The following is a 23,609-nucleotide window of genomic DNA, read 5'->3' on the forward strand; positions in this document are numbered from 1 at the left end:
GATGTGATTGCGTGTTTTGATCTCTGGAGCCCATTGGCTGCTGGGGGAAACTGTCAGACATTCTATTACAGATCCTATACCCCGAGTCGTGAGTCCAGACCGAAGAGGGGTTGTTGGCATGAATTTGGCACAGATTGGTGACTTCTCGTTGGGAACGCTGGCTTTCTTCTCCATTGACATACTGGTACGTAAAATAAAAGCAACGAATTAACTCCAATTCTAAGCGTTTTGTCAGGAGGTCCAATTTAGTTGGTTCTAATTCTAAATGTAAACGTGTGTGTTTATCAATAGGAGGTAGATATTAATTTAGTCGGGTATCAAAAACTCCTAACGACAATAATAACCAATTCTATATCAATGATCACGACTTCGCCAATTAATAGTAGAAAATAAAATAATTTGATATCTGATTCTCCAATATCTTGTATATTATCGTTTATGTACGTGTTGATACATGACAATAAAACTGCAGACGTTAATGATCAGTTGAGGAAGTGCTTTGTTCCTTATCGTGGTTTTCCCTCGTCTGTGAACTCCGAAAGTCTGTAAACTCACGTGATTGTGCGAAATGGATCCAGAGGTCAGCACGAGACTACGTCCTTATCTGATTGTCGTATGTAGAATTAGAAACAATCCCACCATCGAGTCACCATGATTGTTTGGGTGGTTGTTGTACTATCTTTGGGTAAGTTTTTAGAAATTATGTCTTCCCATCATCGTCCATTTTTTCATTGATTGAGCTCATCGCCAAATGAACCTGCATCGTTGGATAAAATATACCCGACAGGTTATACTATTTCGTGTGAGATTTATATATATGTAATCGTAACCGTATAAACAAATCGATTGTCGTGTTAGATTTATAGCAATGCACCTGGGTTTTTTTTATATATAAATTATGCCAACATATTAGTTTTTAAACGGCCAAACAGCCAAACTGTAATGCCATTTCATTGAACATGAAATTGTATATTTTTGACATCGTATTTTTTATATCTTTATTTATTTATTTATTTATTTATTACAGCCAGTGTACATATCCATGGGACTGCCACACCCAACTCGACCACCCCAGGAACTGTCCCAAACGTAACAACTACCCATGCTCCATCAAACGCCAACAAAACAGTCTGTTACCCATTCGTTGGATGCTTCGACAATTTCGCCCCTTTTGACAATGCAAACCTTGATCTCCCACGATCTCCCGAGGCTATCGGTACCGTCATGCTTCTGTTTACACCGGAAGGCGGTTCTCAGCCGGAAATACTGGACTACACCAATGTGAACACAGTACAGAACTCGCTCTATAAACCTACGCGGAAAACAAAGTTCGTCATCCATGGCTTTACAAACAATATCAACTCAACTTGGATGTATGAAATGAAGGATGAACTTTTGAAAACAGTATGTATTTTTGAAATTTAACTGAAAAATGCAGAATTTATTATTGAATCCGTCCTTCATTGATTTGCCTTATTTGGCTAACAGTACCATGACGGGCATCCTCGATACTCCATGGGTTCCAGCACTAACGATCTCTACACCCCTGGACTATCTCATAGTAAAACTGAAGGCAGCTCAGAAGAAAAAACTGAACCAATCACAGGCCAGCACAAATTTCCTTTGAAGACTACAGAGCCACACGGTCAACCACAATGTACCGTTATACGGCTCTTACATCTCCAGTTTTACTATGAGATACCCCAGGGATGTTGAGATCGTAAGTGCATGACGGGTTGTATTGCAGGTTACCTTCAAAACAGGAAGTAATGATTCATGTCTGGAATTTTCAGAAGATCTCTGAAATATCGAAACACACTCGAATGAAATATCGGCAATTTTATGAATTTATGAATATCTAATCTATGAAAAATGTTGGACTTGTCATTTCGGTTAAGTGTCAATACGTAGATGCACATGTAAGAATATGATTTTTGCAGGAGCCGATGAACGTGATCGTGGTAGCGTGGGGACCCGGGGCGACATTTCCGGACTATTTCCAGGCGGTGGCTAACACCCGGATGGTGGGAACACAAGTACGGCTAATGATAGACCAAATGGTACTGACAGGCGCCAAACTCACCGACTTCCATCTGATTGGTCACAGCTTAGGCGCTCATACCAGCGGTTACACGGGCTACCTGCTGCACGGGAAACTAGGACGAATCTCGGGTAAACTAGGTCACAGATTGGGCACATTTCTATATAAATGACACAACTGGTTTTCCAATAGTTATGGGACAATATAGGTCAGGTGCCAACTGGACTAAGGTTAAGGAAGCCCTTCCGTTTATAAAAACCTAACCATTATCATTGATGAAGGAGTGAATACCAGCTGGATACATGTGAATGAATCAAGACGCCCTAGCGTACTTCATTACATATACGTGTCCTATTGACGTTTATCGTCACGTGCAACTGGAATCAGTATAATTTGCTTGATAAGTAACCCTTCTTTTGGGTCTATATATCAACTTAATTTTTTCCATCAAAATCATCACTCCGTAGATTTATTAGATTTTATAAGAGGTTATACTTTACTTGTAGGTTGTGATGCCGCCGAGCCGGACTTTGAGAACCATCCTCAGATAATCCGTCTCGACAAAAGTGACGCCATGTTTGTTGACGTCATTCACACCAATGGGGCGCCCATATCTTCCGGTGGCGCTGGTCTAATGCAACAAAGTGGTCACGTTGACTTCTACGTTAATGGCGGGGAGACTCAACCAGGATGTCCTAATCAAATCTCTGGAGTTTTCAGCCAGATTTTCAACGGGCAGTTCGATCGTGAGTGCCATAAAGATACACTTTTGGATATCTTATCAATAGTACGATCGCGATACATTGTTGTAAAAGTTTGTGAAAGTGATTTATCTCCAATATGATACCTGCATTTTTCCAAACTCTGATTTTTTTTAAGATTTGGGAGATACTGTCAGTTGTAGCCATTCACGCTCACATGAGTACTTCACGGAGTCCATCAACTCGCCCTGCCCATTCACTGGATACCCGTGTAGTTCATATGTAAGTGGTGACATGTCTAAACTTAAGTCTAAGATTGCTTCATGATCTTGGAGCCAGGTACTAAATAAAAGTTGGAGTAGTCGGTATTACAGTGCAATGCTAAATACAACTTTCTCTGATTTACCCTGGAAAGTAACTTTATCTTTCCTTAAATGACAGTAATGTGTATTACATGTAGTTGCATTTGTAAACACCAGAAATCCGGCTCGGGTATGGGTGTAGTTCTTGCTGAATCGTATGACTATATGATTGAGAACTTATATGATATCAATTAAATTCGTTGACAATACCATGAACTTACTTGATATACTTATTTTATTCCACATGAACAATAATGTTATGTCGTTGTTTGTTATGTCATTGTGTGGAGAAAATTAACAATATGTCCCTTAATGCTAGTACACTTTCTCTTCCATTTATTTTAGATTTGGTATGCACTAGTTGTTATTCCAAATTAATTCATTAAATAGCATTTGAATTTTAAAGGATAAATTTGAGGCGGGCTCATGCTTGACCTGCGGTGACAGCGGCTGCGCGCAAATGGGTTACTATGCCGACCAGTATCACGCCAGGGGAAAGTTGTACCTGAACACTGACTCTAGCTCGCCGTTTTGTGGTAAGACTTTTAATTGTATTCTTTGAAGTGATTTTCTGTTGCTCCCAAGAGTAAATTCTTTGAAAGAATTATTGTATTGCAGACATAACAAACAATATATAATTCATAACAGGTAAATGCCAGCAAAATTCGAATGGGTTGCCGTTGCGTTCCGTAGAGCTCGAACGCTTCACTGTATCACATACGTTTTGAAGATGTTTAATCTCATGTTTTAAGACGCCTCCGAATTATTTGATAATGACCAAACTCTGCATGTTTCGAAAGTCTGGAGTATTAAATAATTGATCATATTTTCATTTAGGTTTCCAGTACAGTGTCGTAGTGGCTTCTACAGCAGACTCCAAGGGAACTGTGGCAGTGAAATTAAATGGCGATTGGGGTACTTCCGGTTGGCACAGCGTCACAGAGTAAGTACCCCTGCTCGATTCGTCAAGAGCGGGCGGCCGCCGGCGACCCGGCGAGGCGGCTAAGTCACTCGATTCAATGAAAAAGTGCGCCGGTTGCGCGACCGGCGTACGCCGGATCAGCCGGTTTTGAATCACCGGCTAATACCGGCGCAAGATGGCGGAATAAAGGTTAGATATTTGTAGACGAAACTTTCTTTAAGCAAAACTCATTCCGTTCAGACATAAATTCTCCAAACATTATGATTTTCTTGTTGTATTCATTAACGGACAGGAATTGAAACCTCTTTTGATACACACAGGTATGTAGATTCACATTTATGAAGCGAATATATCGAGTTGTGCAGTGATGCATAGACTTAGATATATATATATAGCCCAGGTTTTGCTCTATAGATATTTTTCTCTATATAGTGTAAAACGTACAGTGTCGCGGCATTTTATAGAACCAAATGCCTATGCATGTACATTCTATTAGTCTAATTATAATAAAATTTGTAAATTTAATGTATATAAAAATCAAATGTTTTATTCCAAGTACAGAAAATTTCAATGACTACTCTTGGACTGTTTATCAATAACAATAAAAACATATTTTTAAGGTTTATTCTGAGGTTTTACACTTTCGAAAACAACACATTTTTAAGTTGTAATGAATAGTTTTCGTCAAACACATGTAATTCAGAGTGTAACACAAGAAAATAGATTTATATTTACAGTATTATACCTACATATACATTGTAAATGCATTAATTCAGAAAGAATGCTCAAAAGTGAATATCGCATGATTGTACGGGCATTGTTAAACGGGCATTGTTGATTCCTATGTCAAGACATGAGAAAAAAAATTCTATGGGTGACTTGTAGTAAGAAATGAATTAATAAAATAATTTACATAAAGTGACAACAATGCCACACCAAAGTATCAATTTAAACCCAGTTTATTAAGATAACACATGCTTTACTAATCGGTGCTTCAGCGATCTGTTGATTTTTAGTAAGAACAAATAATGATTGGCGTGTGGCCCAATGCAAGAAGCGACAAAAAATGCCCTGCCGATAACACGTGACTGTGCGATAAAACAATCATGTCGCTCTGTCGCATTAGCGAGAAAATAAGATTTGTCGCACCGACAGTGTATTTTTGTAACGTTGCAGTGTCACTCCGCGCATTATCTCACTATTGCTTCGCGTATTGTCTTGTGATGTGTAATTAAATTCCAAGCTGGAATGCTAGAAAATTATCTCATATGTATGTAATTCTACAATACAAATTACAATGCACCATACATTATATCAAATGTGCATTACAACAGGAACGCGCGGAGCGATTTTGTGAACGACAATGCGACATGGCAGATATAGGCCACCGTAAATATTTTCTATTTCATAAGAAACTTCAACAAAAGAGACTAATGTAGTATGATGCAATTTCTTATATCTGTTCTTTTGGAATAAAACAGCATACACTTGTATCATGCACGATGAAGGAAAAATGAGAATGGAGGGGCTGTTCATTTGCCAAAAGGCGAAACAACAACATGACATTATCCAGTCACGGTATCCTATTGATTTGAAACTCTAATGATTTATGAATTTCTTAAAGTTCTTGGCCCGGAATTGAAAAATACGAATATTCGAAAGCTATTTTTTTTATTGGCAATATCGCTTTTTTTCCAAATACACATTCTATTATTAACTCTACCATTACTATATGAAAAAACAATCACTCATTTATTATGAAACAGAGACAACCACGCACATGCGTCGACTATTTAATCGCTTTTAATTTGTCTAATATAAAAGTTGTAAACGTACAAGTAGAAATATTTTTCTTACTCGTGCTAACGGTAATTTTAGCGTAATAAATGTTTACCATAACATAATATTAACCAAATTAGAATACCATGCTATCTATTTGATCAACTTAAATTCAGTCTTTGATTATGTTTGATGCAAAAATCAAAATGTTACTAAAGCTCTGAAGAAATGTCCGTCATGATGTAATACGCCGGTTATGCTTGTTTTGCCAGATCGCCCGGTCACGTGACCGGCGTACGCCGGTAGCCGCTTTTCAGAACGAATCGAGCAGGGGTAGTGCGATAATGGTGAATCAGGTATTTCAGGTTGATGGTATCAATAATAATAGTAGTGGTGGATTCCTTCTCTATCAGGAGAACCTGCTGGTAAACATGTGAAGTATATATCGCAGTCTTTATGTACTCCATGCACACGAGAAAACACATGATGTACAGCTCATGTGGGAGGCGAAAGGTAGTTGTAGGCTATTCAAGGGAGTTAAGACACATCGACACAGATGTCATAGCGTGTACACAGACAATTTCTTTCAAGTAGATCCAGAAGGGGTTTATGACCATCTTATACCCTGTTAGAGACCAGGAATCTCATTAGCCGACGCCTTGTCATTCCTTAGATAGATTTATTTTACCCATCCTTAATCGGGAGCCAACTCGTGGATTGTAGCCGTCTCTACATGGAGCTGAGACATAGGTCTTAAACACATCAAGACATACTGTATTTAGTGTGCTGTTTGAGTGGGTGCCTTCAGCTATACTTTCTGTGAGAAGCAGAGAAGCATTATTAGGTGGACCCCCTCTGCATCTTGCTGAGGTAATCAGATATGACACGGGTGTTTTGTTCCAGATGTATGGTCTTTAAAGCTTTTCTGATGACACTGGAGATAGTGATCTTACAGGACCGGTTGGGGTTGTTAATTTGCGTGCTCTGTTTCTAACATATTGAAATAATTATTTATAACCTGAATGCCTAGCTTCATGATGGTTGGGTCAGAGTGTATCTTTCATTGAGAACAGTTTCGCTCCTGTAGTCAGGCGATGTCGATGGATTTTAGAAGTGCTTATAGAAATGTATTTGTGTGTGACGGAATTCTCGATATTGAAAGTTTCCAAGGTGGTATTAAGTTGTGCACTGGTTAGTGTATGAGATGGTTAGCTACTTGTCGATAGATATTGTACCTGCACGGTCGGTGCTAAGGGCGACTAGAAGTAAGGAGTCACCACAAGAATATGGTTCGCCTTGGTTGGGTGGCAATTTTGTTTCTTTTTCTTGTTGGTTTACTTCTGGTTCCATCCAAAAACTGCTGCTGGGTGTCGCTGATCATGTCTGGTTCATTGGTGGATGAGGGGCACCTTGGGTAGTTCATCTGGTTCTTTATTGGTCTTATGATCTATTGATCTATTTGTACTTTCCTTTTGAGACAATGAGTCTGCTGGTCAAAACGATTCGGTTTGGTGTGCCTTCAAGGATCGGCCACGAGTGAATATGGTTCATTTTGCTGATTTTATTCTAGCAGCAGCTGGTATGGCTCCATTTCAGTTATGTTTTCTCACGACAAGTCTTCTTGCTGTTCAACTTCTCACGACAAGTCTTCTTGCTGTTCAACTTCTCACGACAAGTCTTCTAGCTGTTCAACTTCTCACGACAAGTCTTCTTGCTGTTCAACTTCTCACGACAAGTCTTCTTGCTGTTCAACTTCTCACGACAAGTCTTCTTGCTGTTCAACTTCTCACGACAAGTCTTCTTGCTGTTCAACTTCTCACGACAAGTCTTCTTGCTGTTCAACTTCTCACGACAAGTCTTCTTGCTGTTCAACTTCTCACGACAAGTCTTCTAGCTGTTCAACTTCTCACGACAAGTCTTCTTGCTGTTCAACTTCTCACGACAAGTCTTCTTGCTGTTCAACTTCTGTTCACTTCTCACGACAAGTCTTCTTGCTGTTCAACTTCTCACGACAAGTCTTCTTGCTGTTCAACTTCTCACGACAAGTCTTCTTGCTGTTCAACTTCTCACGACAAGTCTTCTTGCTGTTCAACTTCTCACGACAAGTCTTCTTGCTGTTCAACTTCTCACGACAAGTCTTCTTGCTGTTCAACTTCTCACGACAAGTCTTCTTGCTGTTCAACTTCTCACGACAAGTCTTCTTGCTGTTCAACTTGCTTTTCACTAGTTTCATTCTCATTGACACAGATCAGTGTCAAATTGATTGTTTCTAACTCTGATTTGCTCGCTTGAGGGAGTTAGTTGGCGGCTGACATTTCTGAGAGTATAATATGCCGCTATTGGTTTCGAGTATGCCCTTAATAAAATCATAATGTATCTATATTTCCAGGCCCGATGTAGCCTTATCGACTGGACACAACATTCAGAAGGTCATTACGTCATCAGTCGAGGTTGGTCAAATACACAGTATCGACCTTCGTTACACAAAGAAGGCAGCGGCCTTTCTTGGGTTTTTCGCTGGGCAAGACACTTGGTCAGCGCATTCTGTATCTGTCACTTCCGGCGAACTGGGTCAAAGGTGAGTCATATAATCTTGCGACCATTACTAAGACAAGTATCAGCTTCCCAAAAAGCTAGGTGGGCTACGCGGAAGCTTAACTCTTTGATTGGACAGAATATGGAAATTAAACAATGATATGATGATATTGTTTAGCAATTTTAATTGTTCTGTTGAAAGCCATTTCATAATTTGTGAGCTTGTGTTAGTGCAAGGTAGCCAGGTCTAGTACAGACGAACAGTTTTAATAATACTTTTGCTTCCAACAAATTAAAAAGAGTTTTATGCAGAGATTGCTAAGCTCAGAGAAAAGGCAAAGAAAATATTGAACTTAATCTAATATGTTTCTATGTTTTTCTATGGTCCGTTTTCATTCCGCTTTTAGTATGTATTGTCATCCTACATTTTAGTATGTTCCGTGTTCCTTTAATAATATGTCTGATTATTAATGTTACACGATGGTGATCTTAATTAAATAAGAAATATAAAAGTAATGTCTGGAACATGGTATACTACTACAGATATATTTTTCCATCTGTAAATGAAACCAGATTTAATTAAAATGCCCGATTCATTTCTAGAAAATCCTTATTCAGAATACTTTTACAACGAATGCTAATCTAATTAACGGATGCAAGCGCACATGTGACCATGCTTTATCAGGAAGATGGCGTCCAAATCCGGACGGATTAAAGTCTGTTTCCGTAATTCGTTTTAATATTACTTCAACAGGGAATGCTTGTAACACACCGAACATCCATCTGATTCAAGCGTTCTTGCTAAATGGCTATCCTGCAAGATGGCGTGATTTGCATCCGATTCTCACTGCTACACCTCAAGCGGCGAAGCAATAATGGTTACAAAATATGTTTAATTCGTCATGGAAATTTAGAAACATGTAATCATTTAAATGTGCATTGGATGTGGCCAACATCCAAGAAAAAAACATTAATAAATAAATTCGGCGTGCCAGTGAAAAAAAACCCCAAACATTTGTGTATTTTTAAAATTGTTTGTTTAATTTATTTGCATATTTATTTTTTTATTTCGCAGTTTCGAGTTCTGCACTAACAACCGTATCATCCAGGACAGTACACCATTACATTTACAGAGAGGGACATGTTAATGTACAGCCATCAACTGTGTCTGTTTACAATACAGAGATACGTAGTGCCGAGAATTTTTTTCCTCTGACATATTTTGTACATATGTGACTGAGCCGGAGATATAGTCCACACAGTCCTATAAGTGGATTTACGTGAGCGTTCCTTTGAGATACTCCTACATCTGATACAGACGCCATTATCATTATATATCTAGACGAACTATCGGAACCATCTCCCAATATTTAATTTCACTTGTTATTTTCATTTCAGTGATTGAAATAACTTTCATGCCCATGCATCAAAATCATTTTGCTTCCAAATCAAAAATATCAAAGATAATCTTTTATTTATAACACCTGAGTCTATTGACTTAGAGCCATATCACATGTATTGTACGTATGGCCAGAGATATTGTTTGTGCTCTAATATGAACAATAATTTCAGGCATTAAAGCGAACAATAGCTACTTCACAATGGATGATAAAAATACTTTTATACTATATACAATGTATGTCAATGCAGACTCTCGTGATCCAAGTAGAGGGCGTGGCTCTAAATACCCATCATTAGTTTTTAGATATTTTCGACAAATTACTGGACTTTAATATCTTTTTCTAAGCTAAATAATATCACAGCTAACAGCAAACTTTTCCTACGTTTATTATTGTTAAAGCGATCAGTAATGAATCGTACAGGTAAGCAGTACTACATCCCTCCTATCATTGATACCATTGTTATATGGAAATGTATTAAAGACAATAAAATAAAATATATATTTATATGTTCTTTCTTTATCTTGTACATATTTGTCACGTTTTAGGGTCCAACCACATTTAGGAGAAGAAAAAGAGATATGCTCTGATTTTCCACTATTATCAACGGATAATGCATAATCAGGTGTGGATATATTTATAGAATATTGATTCAGTGTTTCCATTTTTGTGAACTATATTGCCCCTACGTTCGGTTCCTTAGGGTGGCGTTATATGGCCATCGTTTTTCTTGTAATTGCCATCCATATCAGATGATATTTTTGACATTTGTATCTAATATATAAATTAAGGATTTTTGATTCGGTTCATTTGACGTTATACCGCCCTGGTATAATTCAAAATAATGACCTCGGGCTACGCGCTCGGTTATTATTTTAATTCTACCTAGGCGATATAACACCATATAGACCTCACCAAAGGTCTATAATTTGTAAATATTGATATATATATAAATATCGTTCGGTAATTCCGACTAGCCAAATTTAAAAAAATAGAAACGTCGTCATTTCAGCATTCCTTCAAATTTTTCAGCTCTCTGAAACGACAGAGATTGAAAACGCTCCTGAACCATCTCGTTATTTATAAAGGAAACGTGTAACCAATTCATAAGGTGCGGAGTTTTTAAAGTTATTGACACTTAATGTGATAGAAAATACGAAAATCCATATAATTCACATTAAAGTAGTAGTCAACACTCTAAGCTAAAGGAAGAGAGACAACTCTTGCAAAACTGATCATCCCCGATGAGTACAGGATGCTGACTAATACAATGTACCTTATTATATTATTTGAATTTTTCTCTTTCTAACCCATTCATCATTTTGCCCTTATCTTAGTTTAAGTATCCTAATTTGCCTCTTTGAATTATCTTTAAATTTCTCTAGAACTTTAATTTCCTTAAAGTGAACAGTCGGGCAAGGATAGCTAAAGTCGGTAAAAATGGTGTGAATGTATCCCGTATAATTTCTTATGAAATGGAAAAATAAAATCTCTCGTCAAAATCTTTCTGCGTACGAAGAAATTAATTTAAAGTATGGAAATTCTAAAACGTCCTCCCGGCTCACTATGTCCGTGGTTACATTTCCACGCAGCCTCGCTTTCAATGCTTTCAACTTTTCTTTACTTTAATGGTCAGAACTGGGAAACTAAGCAGAACTTGACCGTCGTATTAATATGTGAGAACTTTTGGAAGGCCAATGAACGCATTAAGAATGGTTTTCTGTGCCCGACTATTCACTTTAAGTTTCCGCTGTCACTGACTTTGAACAACGAAATGGGCTGTTTTACTTAATTACTTGCAATCAGCATTCTGTTGGTAGTGTAGCACTATGTCGATCTATAAACAATATAGATTTAAAAGTTAGTATTATTAGATTCTAAAAGGACTGGCACACTAAGGGATAATAGTTACTATATATACACTAAAGCGTCATTTAAATGGTCTATATGGGGTGTAAACTAATGATCAGATCCGAGTGTTTAAGCATTGATGATCTAACGTAATATATCTCGGGTACTATTATTTACTAGTCGTCCTTTATTTACCATACATGTACATTGTATAGTGTAGTGTAGGTTATATACAACCAATACACATGCACCCAAACACATGCGGTCTTGAAGATTTCAAGAACTTCTATGAATCTCTTTGCATGGACCTGTGGATTGTGACTTTTTCTAGTGTCCTTAGATAGTCCTCAGCCATTTTAGAAATCTGTAGATCATAAAAATTTCCGAAAATGATCTGGATTGACATTAGTATAAGTTATTATTGTCTGAACTGTAATCTGTTGCTAATTTTCAGGTCCTGTGTCTGACATTTGAAGTCGTTTTTTGAAAACTAGTACGAGTACTTTCGCTTTTAACAGAAAAGAACCAACGAACTATTAAATTGTTATATTACACTGCATAACTCTGTTGTAACATCATCATCGTATGTAAATACAACACAATAAAGTTTAAACAGTGTTATCATCTATATCACATAAATCAGAAACTAGGTCGGGACCCAGGTATGAACGCGGAAGTTATATACTATATAAAATGTGACAATACAATTTAGAGGGTAACACCACGTGTACGACCAGCTACGTTTGATCTGATTGAGAGAGGGAAAGCCACAGGGAACAAGTGTGTAGTTTGGCGCTCACGTTCGGGCCACATTCTTGTGGCATTTTTCTCAACACTTGTACAGTAGACGGGCTGTATTGACGGATTACATCGGAGAGTATTTCGGGTCAGAATCCCACTCTTCATCTCCAGACATGGAAGAATCATTCCCGGAAGTTTGCCTTAGGTCGAAGGTTGTCCTAATATCAGTTTTAGATAGTGTTTAATTACAGCACGCGAGGATATTTACACTAAAGAGTGTACATTCTTTCACCGATTGACACTGCGTTACGATGCCTGCAGCAGCCGACAGATTTTCTCTCCAACTTGTCTAAGTTGCCTTAAGTTTTTCAACTTTCGTCAGGATGGAGGTAAGTGTTATACAGTCGCTGTATCTTTGGCTATGTTTACAGTCTTATTTAATGTAAACGCACTAGAAAACACAGACCAATAGTTGGAGTATACAACTGAGTATAATTCTTATATGGCACAGAAACTTCTAAAGAACAAAAGATAACCGTCAGTAACGACATTTTCCTCAAGATACTATTTTGTAGATGACAATGTGTACTATTAGAAAATCAAGTGACATGGGAATTACTCACAGTTTTAAACCATAATATATATTGAGATTTCATAGGGTTTTAGGTAAAAAAACTAGGTAATATAGGTGGATATAGGGGGTGTAAAATATCTATATATGGTGAATAATATCTAGGCCTATATAGGGTGTGTAATATTTGTATAGGGTGTATAATATGTACATAGGGTGTATAATATATATATATATGGTGTATAATATACATATAGGGTTTATAATATCTATATAAGATGTATAATATATATATAGGGTGTATAATATATCTATATAGAGTGTATGATATCTATATAGGGTTTGTAATATATATAGGGTGTATAATATCTATATAGAGTGTATACTATCTATATAGGGTGTGTAATATCTATATAGGGTGTATAATATCTATATAAGATGTATAATATATATATAGGGTGTTTAATATCTGTATAGAGTGTATAATATCTATATAGGGTTTGTAATATATATATGGTGTATAATATCTATACAGGGTGTATAATATCTATATAGGATGTATAATATCTATATAGGGTTATACTATCTATATAGGGTGTATAATATCTATATAGGGTGTATAATATCTATATAGGGTGTATAATATCTATATAGGGTGTATAATATCTATATAAGATGTATAATATATATATAGGGTGTTTAATATCTATATAGAGTGTATAATATCTATATAGGGTGTATACTATCTATATAGGGTGTATAATATCTATATAGGGTGTATAATATCTATATAGGGTGTATAACATCTATATAGGGTGTATAATATCTATATAGGGTGTATACTATCTATATAGGGTGTATAATATCTATACAGGGTGTATAATATCTATAAAGGGTGTATAATATCTATACAGGGTGTATAATATCTATATAGGGTGTATAATATCTATATAGGGTGTATACTATCTATATAGGGTGTATACTATCTATGTAGGGTGTATAATATCTATATAGGGTGTATAATATCTATAAAGGGTGTATAATATCTTGTATAATATCTTTATAGGGTGTATAATACCTATAAAGGGTGTATAATATCTATATTGGGTGTATAATACCTACATAGGGTGTATAATATCTATACAGGGTGTATAATATCTATACAGGGTGTATACTATCTATACAGGGTGTATAATATCTATATAGGGTGTATAATATCTATATAGGGTGTATAATATCAATATAGGGTGTATAATATCTATATAGGGTGTATAATATCTAATAGGGTGTATAATATCTATATAAGATGTATAATATATATATATGGTGTTTAATATCTATATAGAGTGTATAATATCTATATATGGTGTTTAATATCTATATAGGGTGTATAATATCTATATAGGGTGTATAATATCTATATAGGTGTATAATATCTATATAGGGTGTATACTATCTATATAGGGTATATAATATCTATATAAGATGTATAATATTATATAGGGTTATAATATCTATATAGGGTGTATAATATCTATATAGGTGTATAATATCTATATAGGTGTATAATATCTATATAGGTGTATAATATCTATATAGGTGTTATATATATCTATATAGGTGATATATATAGGTATTATCTATAAGGGTGTATAATATCTATATAGGTGTATAATATCTATATAGGTGTATAATATCTATATATAGGGTGTATAATATCTATATAGGGTGTATATAATAGTTTATATAGGGTGTATAATATCTATAAAGGGTGTATAATATCTATAAGGGTGTATATATCTATATAGGGTGTATAATATCTATAAGGGTGTATACTATCTATATAGGGTGTATAATATCTATATAGGGTGTATAATATCTATATAGGGTGTTAATATATCTATATAGGGTGTATAATATCTATATAGGGTGTATAATATCTATATAGGGTGTATAATATCTATATAGGGTGTATAATATCTATAAGGGTGTATAATATCTATATAGGGTGTATAATATCTATATAGGGTGTATAATATCTATATAGGGTGTATAATATCTATATAGGGTGTATAATATCTATATAGGGTGTATAATATCTATATAGGGTGTATAATATCTATATAGGGTGTATAATATCTATATAGGGTGTATAATATCTATATAGGGTGTATAATATCTATATAGGGTGTATAATATCTATATAGGGTGTATAATATCTATATAGGGTGTATAATATCTATACAGGGTGTATAATATCTATATAGGGTGTATAATATCTATATAGGGTGTATAATATCTATATAGGGTGTATAATATCTATATAGGGTGTATAATATCTATATAGGGTGTATCATATCTATATAGGGTGTACAATATCTATATAGGGTGTATACTATCTATATAGGGTGTATAATATCTATATAGGGTGTATAATATCTATACAGGGTGTATAATATCTATATAGGGTGTATAATATCTATATAGGGTGTATAATATCTATATAGGGTGTATAATATCTATATAGGGTGTATAATATCTATATAGGGTGTATAATATCTATATAGGGTGTATAATATCAATATAGGGTGTATTATATCTATATAGGGTGTATAATATCTATATAGGGTGTATAATATCTATATAGAGTGTATAATATCTATATAGGGTGTACAATATCTATATAGGGTGTATAATATCTATACAGGGTGTATAATATCTATATAGGGTGTATAATATCTATATATGGTGTATACTATCTATATAGGGTGTGTAATATCTATATAGGGTGTATAATATCTATATAGGGTGTATAATATCAATAAAGGGTGTATAATATCTATATAGCTTATATAATATCTATATAGGGTGTATTATTTATATATGGGATGTATGATATTTATATAGAGTTGTAGGATTGATATCAGTAAAAGATTTATATTATATCAATCTATTGTATTTGTTTATATATCATGTGGTTATGTTTACACTGTATCAGAAGTGGATGTTTTCAGTGTAAAAGATGGAATCGTCCAAAATAAGTTGTACACAGAAATATTTATCTTTTTGTTCCTTGTATTGTATAGTGTAGATAGAATCCTTAGTGATGGGATCTAACTCTTAATTCACTGAGATTGTGCCAAAGTCATTAGTAACCCAACCTCGGTACATCCTCCAGAAATGTGTTGGTATTCCTCTGTAAGTGGACACAGTCTACAAACATTTACTGCCTTAATGTATAACAGTTCTGGGTTGGGTCCATCACTGGGGACAAGGTAGATCAACTATTAGAATATCCGCCTGGTATTTAGAGGTCATGGCCCTACATTTCTCCTCTAAATATTTTTTCTATGGGGTAGCTGAAGTTGGTATACAATCTGTGTCCAATGCCATCTATATATAAGCATGATGGGTGTGTCTGGTTTTGAGGTGGAGGAAAGCCAGAAGACCTGCGGAAAAATCATCAATCTATTGTCAGTGTCTGACATACTCAACATGGATTTTAAACTTAGAGCATAATGTCAGTACAACTTAATCTCAAGGTCAACATGACCAAAAAGTGAAGGACTAGTGGTAAAATGTCATAACAACCTAATCTCAAGGTCAACATGACCAAAGGGTGGAGGGCTAGTGGTGAAATGTCAGGACAACTTAATCTCAAGGTCAACATGACCCAGAGATGGAGAGCTATTGTTGGATTGTAAGGACAACTTAATTTCAAGGTCAATATGAATCAGAATTGGAGGAATAGCAGTGAAATATCATTAAAACTTAATCTCAAGGTCAGCATGAATCAGAGTTGGAGGGCTAGTGGTGAAATGTCATAACAACTTAATCTCAAGGTCAGCATGAATCAGAATTGGAGGAATAGCAGTGAAATGTCATTAAAACTTAATTTCAAGGTCAACATGACCCAGAGGTGGAGAGCTATTGTTGGATTGTAAGGACAACTTAATCTCAAGGTCAGCATGATACAGAGGTGGAGGACTAGTGGTGAAATGTGAGGACAACTTAATCTAAAGGTCAACATGATACAGAGGTGGAGGACTAGTGGTGATATGTATGGACAACTTAATCTCAAGGTCAACATGACCAAGAGGTGGAGAGCTAGTGTTAGAATGTGAGGACAACTTAATCTCAAGGTCAAAATGACCAAGAGGTGGGGAACTAGTATTAGAATGTTAGGACAACTTAATTTTAAGGTCAACATGACCAAAAGGTGAAGGACTAGTGGTGGTGAAATGTCATAACAACTTAATTGCAAGGTCAGCATGAATCAGAGTTGGAGGACTAGTGGTGAAATGTCATTACAACTTAATCTCAAGGTCAACATGACCAAAAGCTGGAGGGCTAGTGGTCGAATGTCAGGACAACATATCTCAAGGTCCACATGACTAAAAGGTGGAGGGCTAGTGGTGAAATGTCAGGACAACTTAATCTCAAGGTCAACATGACCCAGAGGTGGAGGGCTAGTGGTGAAATGTCATAACAACTTAATCTCAAGGTCAACATGACCCAGAGGTGAAGGACTAGTGGATGAATGTCAGGACAACTTTATCTTAAGGTCAACATGACCAAAAGCTGGAGGGCTAGTGGTCGAATGTCAGGACAACATATCTCAAGGTCCACATGACTAAAAGGTGGAGGGCTAGTGGAAGAATGTCAGGACAACTTAATCTCAAGGTCAACATGACCCAGAGGTGGAGGGCTAGTGGTGAAATGTCATAACAACTTAATCTCAAGGTCAACATGACCCAAAGGTGGAGGGCTAGTGGTGAAATGTCATAACAACTTAATCTCAAGGTCAACATGACCAAAAGCTGGAGGGCTAGTGGTCGAATGTCAGGACAACATATCTCAAGGTCCACATGACTAAAAGGTGGAGGGCTAGTGGTGAAATGTCAGGACAACTTAATCTCAAGGTCAACATGACACAGAGGTGGAGGGCTAGTGGAAGAATGTCAGGACAACTTAGTCTTAAGGTCAACATGACAAAAAAGGTGGAGGGCTAGTGGTGAAATGTCAGGACAACTTAATCTCTAGGTCAACATGACACAGAGGTGGAGGGCTAGTGGTAGAATGTCAGGACAACTTAATCTCAAGGTCAACATGACCCAGAGGTGGAGGACTAGTGGTAGAATGTCAGGACAACTTTATCTTAAGGTCAACATGACCAAAAGCTGGAGGGCTAGTGGTCGAATGTCAGGACAACATATCTCAAGGTCCACATGACTAAAAGGTGGAGGGCTAGTTGTAGAATGTCAGTACAACTTAATCTCAAGGTCAACATGACACAGAGGTGAAGGACTAGTGGTAGAATGTCATATCAACTTAATCTCGAGGTCAACAAGATCAGAGGTGGAGGACTAGTGGTAGAATGTCAGGACAAATTTATCTTAAGATCAACATGACCAAAAGCTGGAGGGCTAGTGGTCGAATGTCAGGACAACTTATCTCAATGTCCACATGACCAAAAGGTGGAGGGCTAGTGGTCGAATGTCAGGACAACTTATCTCAAGGTCAACATGACCAAAAGGTGGAGGGCTAGTTGTAGAATGTCAGGACAGCTTATTCTCAAGGTCAACATGACCCACAGGTGGAGGACTAGTGGATGAATGTCAGGACAACTTTATCTTAAGGTCAACATGACCAAAAGCTGGAGGGCTAGTGGTCGAATGTCAGGACAACATATCTCAAGGTCCACATGACTAAAAGGTGGAGGGCTAGTGGAAGAATGTCAGGACAACTTAATCTCAAGGTCAACATGACCCAGAGGTGGAGGGCTAGTGGTGAAATGTCATAACAACTTAATCTCAAGGTCAACATGACCCAAAGGTGGAGGGCTAGTGGTGAAATGTCATAACAACTTAATCTCAAGGTCAACATGACCAAAAGCTGGAGGGCTAGTGGTCGAATGTCAGGACAACATATCTCAAGGTCCACATGACTAAAAGGTGGAGGGCTAGTGGTGAAATGTCAGGACAACTTAATCTCAAGGTCAACATGACACAGAGGTGGAGGGCTAGTGGAAGAATGTCAGGACAACTTAGTCTTAAGGTCAACATGACAAAAAGGTGGAGGGCTAGTGGTGAAATGTCAGGACAACTTAATCTCTAGGTCAACATGACACAGAGGTGGAGGGCTAGTGGTAGAATGTCAGGACAACTTAATCTCAAGGTCAACATGACCCAGAGGTGGAGGACTAGTGGTAGAATGTCAGGACAACTTTATCTTAAGGTCAACATGACCAAAAGCTGGAGGGCTAGTGGTCGAATGTCAGGACAACATATCTCAAGGTCCACATGACTAAAAGGTGGAGGGCTAGTTGTAGAATGTCAGTACAACTTAATCTCAAGGTCAACATGACACAGAGGTGAAGGACTAGTGGTAGAATGTCATATCAACTTAATCTCGAGGTCAACAAGATCAGAGGTGGAGGACTAGTGGTAGAATGTCAGGACAAATTTATCTTAAGATCAACATGACCAAAAGCTGGAGGGCTAGTGGTCGAATGTCAGGACAACTTATCTCAATGTCCACATGACCAAAAGGTGGAGGGCTAGTGGTCGAATGTCAGGACAACTTATCTCAAGGTCAACATGACCAAAAGGTGGAGGGCTAGTTGTAGAATGTCAGGACAGCTTATTCTCAAGGTCAACATGACCCACAGGTGGAGGACTAGTGGATGAATGTCAGGACAACTTTATCTTAAGGTCAACATGACCAAAAGCTGGAGGGCTAGTGGTCGAATGTCAGGACAACATATCTCAAGGTCCACATGACTAAAAGGTGGAGGGCTAGTGGAAGAATGTCAGGACAACTTAATCTCAAGGTCAACATGACCCAGAGGTGGAGGGCTAGTGGTGAAATGTCATAACAACTTAATCTCAAGGTCAACATGACCCAAAGGTGGAGGGCTAGTGGTGAAATGTCATAACAACTTAATCTCAAGGTCAACATGACCAAAAGCTGGAGGGCTAGTGGTCGAATGTCAGGACAACATATCTCAAGGTCCACATGACTAAAAGGTGGAGGGCTAGTGGTGAAATGTCAGGACAACTTAATCTCAAGGTCAACATGACACAGAGGTGGAGGGCTAGTGGAAGAATGTCAGGACAACTTAGTCTTAAGGTCAACATGACAAAAAGGTGGAGGGCTAGTGGTGAAATGTCAGGACAACTTAATCTCTAGGTCAACATGACACAGAGGTGGAGGGCTAGTGGTAGAATGTCAGGACAACTTAATCTCAAGGTCAACATGACCCAGAGGTGGAGGACTAGTGGTAGAATGTCAGGACAACTTTATCTTAAGGTCAACATGACCAAAAGCTGGAGGGCTAGTGGTCGAATGTCAGGACAACATATCTCAAGGTCCACATGACTAAAAGGTGGAGGGCTAGTTGTAGAATGTCAGTACAACTTAATCTCAAGGTCAACATGACACAGAGGTGAAGGACTAGTGGTAGAATGTCATATCAACTTAATCTCGAGGTCAACAAGATCAGAGGTGGAGGACTAGTGGTAGAATGTCAGGACAAATTTATCTTAAGATCAACATGACCAAAAGCTGGAGGGCTAGTGGTCGAATGTCAGGACAACTTATCTCAATGTCCACATGACCAAAAGGTGGAGGGCTAGTGGTCGAATGTCAGGACAACTTATCTCAAGGTCAACATGACCAAAAGGTGGAGGGCTAGTTGTAGAATGTCAGGACAGCTTATTCTCAAGGTCAACATGACCCACAGGTGGAGGACTAGTGGAAGAATGTCAGGACAACTTAGTCTTAAGGTCAACATGACAAAAAGGTGGAGGGCTAGTGGTGAAGTGTCAGGACAACTTAATTTCAAGGTCAACATGACCCAGAGGTGGAGGGCTAGTGGTCGAATGTCAGGACAATTTAATCTCAAGGTCAACATGACCAAGAGGTGGGGACCTAGTGTTATAATGTGAGGACAACTTAATCTCAAGGTCAACATGACCCAGAGGTGGGGAGCTAGTGTTAGAATGTGAGGACAATTTAATCTCAAGGTCAACATGACCAAGAGGTGGGGACCTAGTGTTAGAATGTGAGGACAACTTAATCTCAAGGTCAACATGACCCAGAGGTGGGGAGCTAGTGTTAGAATGTGAGGACAATTTAATCTCAAGGTCAACATGACCAAGAGGTGGGGACCTAGTGTTAGAATGTGAGGACAACTTAATCTCAAGGTCAACATGACCCAGAGGTGGAGGGCTAGTGGTAGGATGTGAGGACAACTTAATCTCAAGGTCAGCATGATACAGAGGTGGAGGACTAGTGGTGAAATGTGAGGACAACTTAATCTCAAGGTCAACATGACCAAGAGGTGGAGAGCTAGTGTTAGAATGTGAGGACAACTTAATCTCAAGGTCAAAATGACCAAGAGGTGGGGAGCTAGTGTTAGAATGTGAGGACAACTTAATTTTAAGGTCAACATGACCCAGAGGTGAAGGACTAGTGGTGGTGAAATGTCATAACAACTTAATTGCAAGGTCAGCATAAATCAGAGTTGGAGGACTAGTGGTGAAATGTCATAACAACTTTATCTCAAGGTCAATATGAATCAGAATTGGAGGACTAGCAGTGAAATGTCATTACAACTTAATCTCAAGGTCAGCATGACCCAGAGGTGAAGGACTAGTGGAAGAATGTCAGGACAACTTTATATTAAGTTCAACATGACCAAAAGGTGGAGGGCTAGTGGTAGAATGTCAGGACAATTTAATCTCAAGGTCAACATGACACAGAGGTGAGGGACTAGTGGTAGAATGTCATAACAACTTAATCTCTAGGTCAACAAGACTCAGAGGTGGAGGACTAGTGGTAGAATGTCAGGACAAGTTTATCTTAAGATCAACATGACCAAAAGCTGGAGGGCTAGTGGTCGAATGTCAGGACAACTTATCTCAAGGTCAACATGGCCAAAAGGTGGAAGGCTAGTTGTAGAATGTCAGGACAGCTTATTCTCAAGGTCAACATGACCCAGAGGTGGAGGACTAGTGGTGAAATGTCAGGACAACCTAATTTCAAGGTCAACATGACCCAGAAGTGGAGAGCTATTGTTGGACTGTACGGACAACTTAATCTCAAGGTCAGCATGACACAGAGTTGGAGGGCTAGTTGTAAAATGTCATAACAACTTAATCTCTAGGTCAACATGACACAGAGGTGGAGGGCTAGTGGTGAAATGTCAGGACAACTTAATCTCAAGGTCAACATGACACAGAGATGGAGAGCTAGTGGTAGAATGTCAGGACAACTTAATCTCAAGGTCAACATGACCCAGAGGTGGAGGACTAGTGGTAGGATGTGAGGACAACTTAATCTCAAGGTCAACATGACCCAGAGGTGGAGGGCTAGTTGTAGAATGTCAGGACAACTTAATCTCAAGGTCAACATGACCCAGAGGTGGAGGACTAGTGGTAGAATGTCAGGACAACTTAATCTCTAGGTCAACATGACCCAGAGGTGGAGGGCTAGTGGTGAAGTGTCAGGACAACTTAATCTCAAGGTCAACATGACCCAGAGATGAGGGCTAGTGGTGAAATGTCAGGACAACTTAATCTCAAGGTCAACATGACCCAGAGGTGGAGGACTAGTGGAAGAATGTCAGGACAACTTAGTCTTAAGGTCAACATGACAAAAAGGTGGAGGGCTAGTGGTGAAGTGTCAGGACAACTTAATCTCAAGGTCAGCATGAATCAGAGTTGGAGGGCTAGTGGTGAAATGTCAGGACAACTTAATCTCAAGGTCAACATGACACAGAGATGGAGAGCTAGTGGTAGAATGTCAGGACAACTTAATCTCAAGGTCAACATGACCCAGAGGTGGAGGGCTAGTGGTAGAATGTCAGGACAACTTAATCTCTAGGTCAACATGACACAGAGGTGGAGGGCTAGTGGTGAAATGTCAGGACAACTTAATCTCAAGGTCAACATGACACAGAGGTGGAGGGCTAGTGGTGAAATGTCAGGACAACTTAATCTCAAGGTCAACATGACCCAGAGATGAGGGCTAGTGGTGAAATGTCAGGACAACTTAATCTCAAGGTCAACATGACCCAGAGGTGGAGGGCTAGTGGTAAAATGTCATTACAACTTAATTTCAAGGTCAACAGACCCAGAGGTGGAGGGCTAGTGGTGAAATGTCATAACAACTTAATCTCAAGGTCAACATGACCCAGAGGTGGAGGGCTAGTGGTAAAATGTCATTACAACTTAATTTCAAGGTCAACAGACCCAGAGGTGGAGGGCTAGTGGTGAAATGTCATAACAACTTAATCTCAAGGTCAACATGACACAAAGGTGGAGGGCTAGTGGTGAAATGTCATAACAACTTAATCTCAAGGTCAACATGACACAAAGGTGGAGGGCTAGTGGTGAAATGTCATAACAACTTAATCTCAAGGTCAACATGACCCAGAGGTGGAGGGCTAGTGGTAAAATGTCATTACAACTTAATTTCAAGGTCAACAGACCCAGAGGTGGAGGGCTAGTGGTGAAATGTCATAACAACTTAATCTCAAGGTCAACATGACACAAAGGTGGAGGGCTAGTGGTGAAATGTCATAACAACTTAATCTCAAGGTCAACATGACACAAAGGTGGAGGGCTAGTGGTGAAATGTCATAACAACTTAATCTCAAGGTCAACATGACCCAGAGGTGGAGGGCTAGTGGTGAAATGTCA

The 23,609-nt window shown here is 38.1% G+C and overlaps 2 protein-coding genes across 6 annotated transcripts in view; both read left to right on the top strand.

Annotated features, from left to right (window-relative positions):
• The first annotated feature begins 564 nt into the window (after positions 1-564).
• Positions 565-10,249, top strand: LOC138326055 (pancreatic lipase-related protein 2-like). The gene is made up of 9 exons (XM_069272173.1): positions 565-685; positions 1,028-1,404; positions 1,941-2,172; positions 2,548-2,787; positions 2,921-3,024; positions 3,511-3,640; positions 3,942-4,047; positions 8,195-8,383; positions 9,416-10,249. The coding sequence occupies exons 1-9, from the start codon at positions 652-654 to the stop codon at positions 9,486-9,488; spliced, it is 1,485 nt and encodes a 494-aa protein (XP_069128274.1). The 5' UTR covers positions 565-651; the 3' UTR covers positions 9,489-10,249.
• Positions 10,250-12,289: 2,040 nt separating this feature from the next.
• Positions 12,290-23,609, top strand: part of LOC138326056 (FYN-binding protein 1-like) — a 93,830-nt gene continuing 82,510 nt past the window's right edge. For 3 of the 5 annotated variants that reach the window (XM_069272174.1, XM_069272176.1, XM_069272177.1), the window contains exon 1: positions 12,291-12,721. In XM_069272174.1, the coding sequence (XP_069128275.1) occupies positions 12,716-12,721 (6 nt within the window). In that variant the 5' untranslated portion in view covers positions 12,291-12,715. Of the gene's footprint in view, positions 12,722-23,609 lie in introns of all 5 variants that reach the window. The other 2 variants (XR_011208862.1, XR_011208863.1) reach the window with 1 other exon arrangement.

The sequence above is a fragment of the Argopecten irradians genome, chromosome 6 (assembly GCF_041381155.1).
Source record: "Argopecten irradians isolate NY chromosome 6, Ai_NY, whole genome shotgun sequence".
Taxonomy (NCBI): Eukaryota; Metazoa; Mollusca; class Bivalvia; order Pectinida; family Pectinidae; genus Argopecten; species Argopecten irradians.

Coding starts and splice junctions, on each gene's coding strand:
- LOC138326055 (XM_069272173.1), top strand. CDS start 652: ATGATTGTTTGGGTGGTTGTTGTACTATCTTTGG. Junction 2,173..2,547: donor GAAACTAGGACGAATCTCGG/GTAAACTAGGTC, acceptor CTTTACTTGTAG/GTTGTGATGCCGCCGAGCCG. Junction 4,048..8,194: donor GGTTGGCACAGCGTCACAGA/GTAAGTACCCCT, acceptor CTATATTTCCAG/GCCCGATGTAGCCTTATCGA.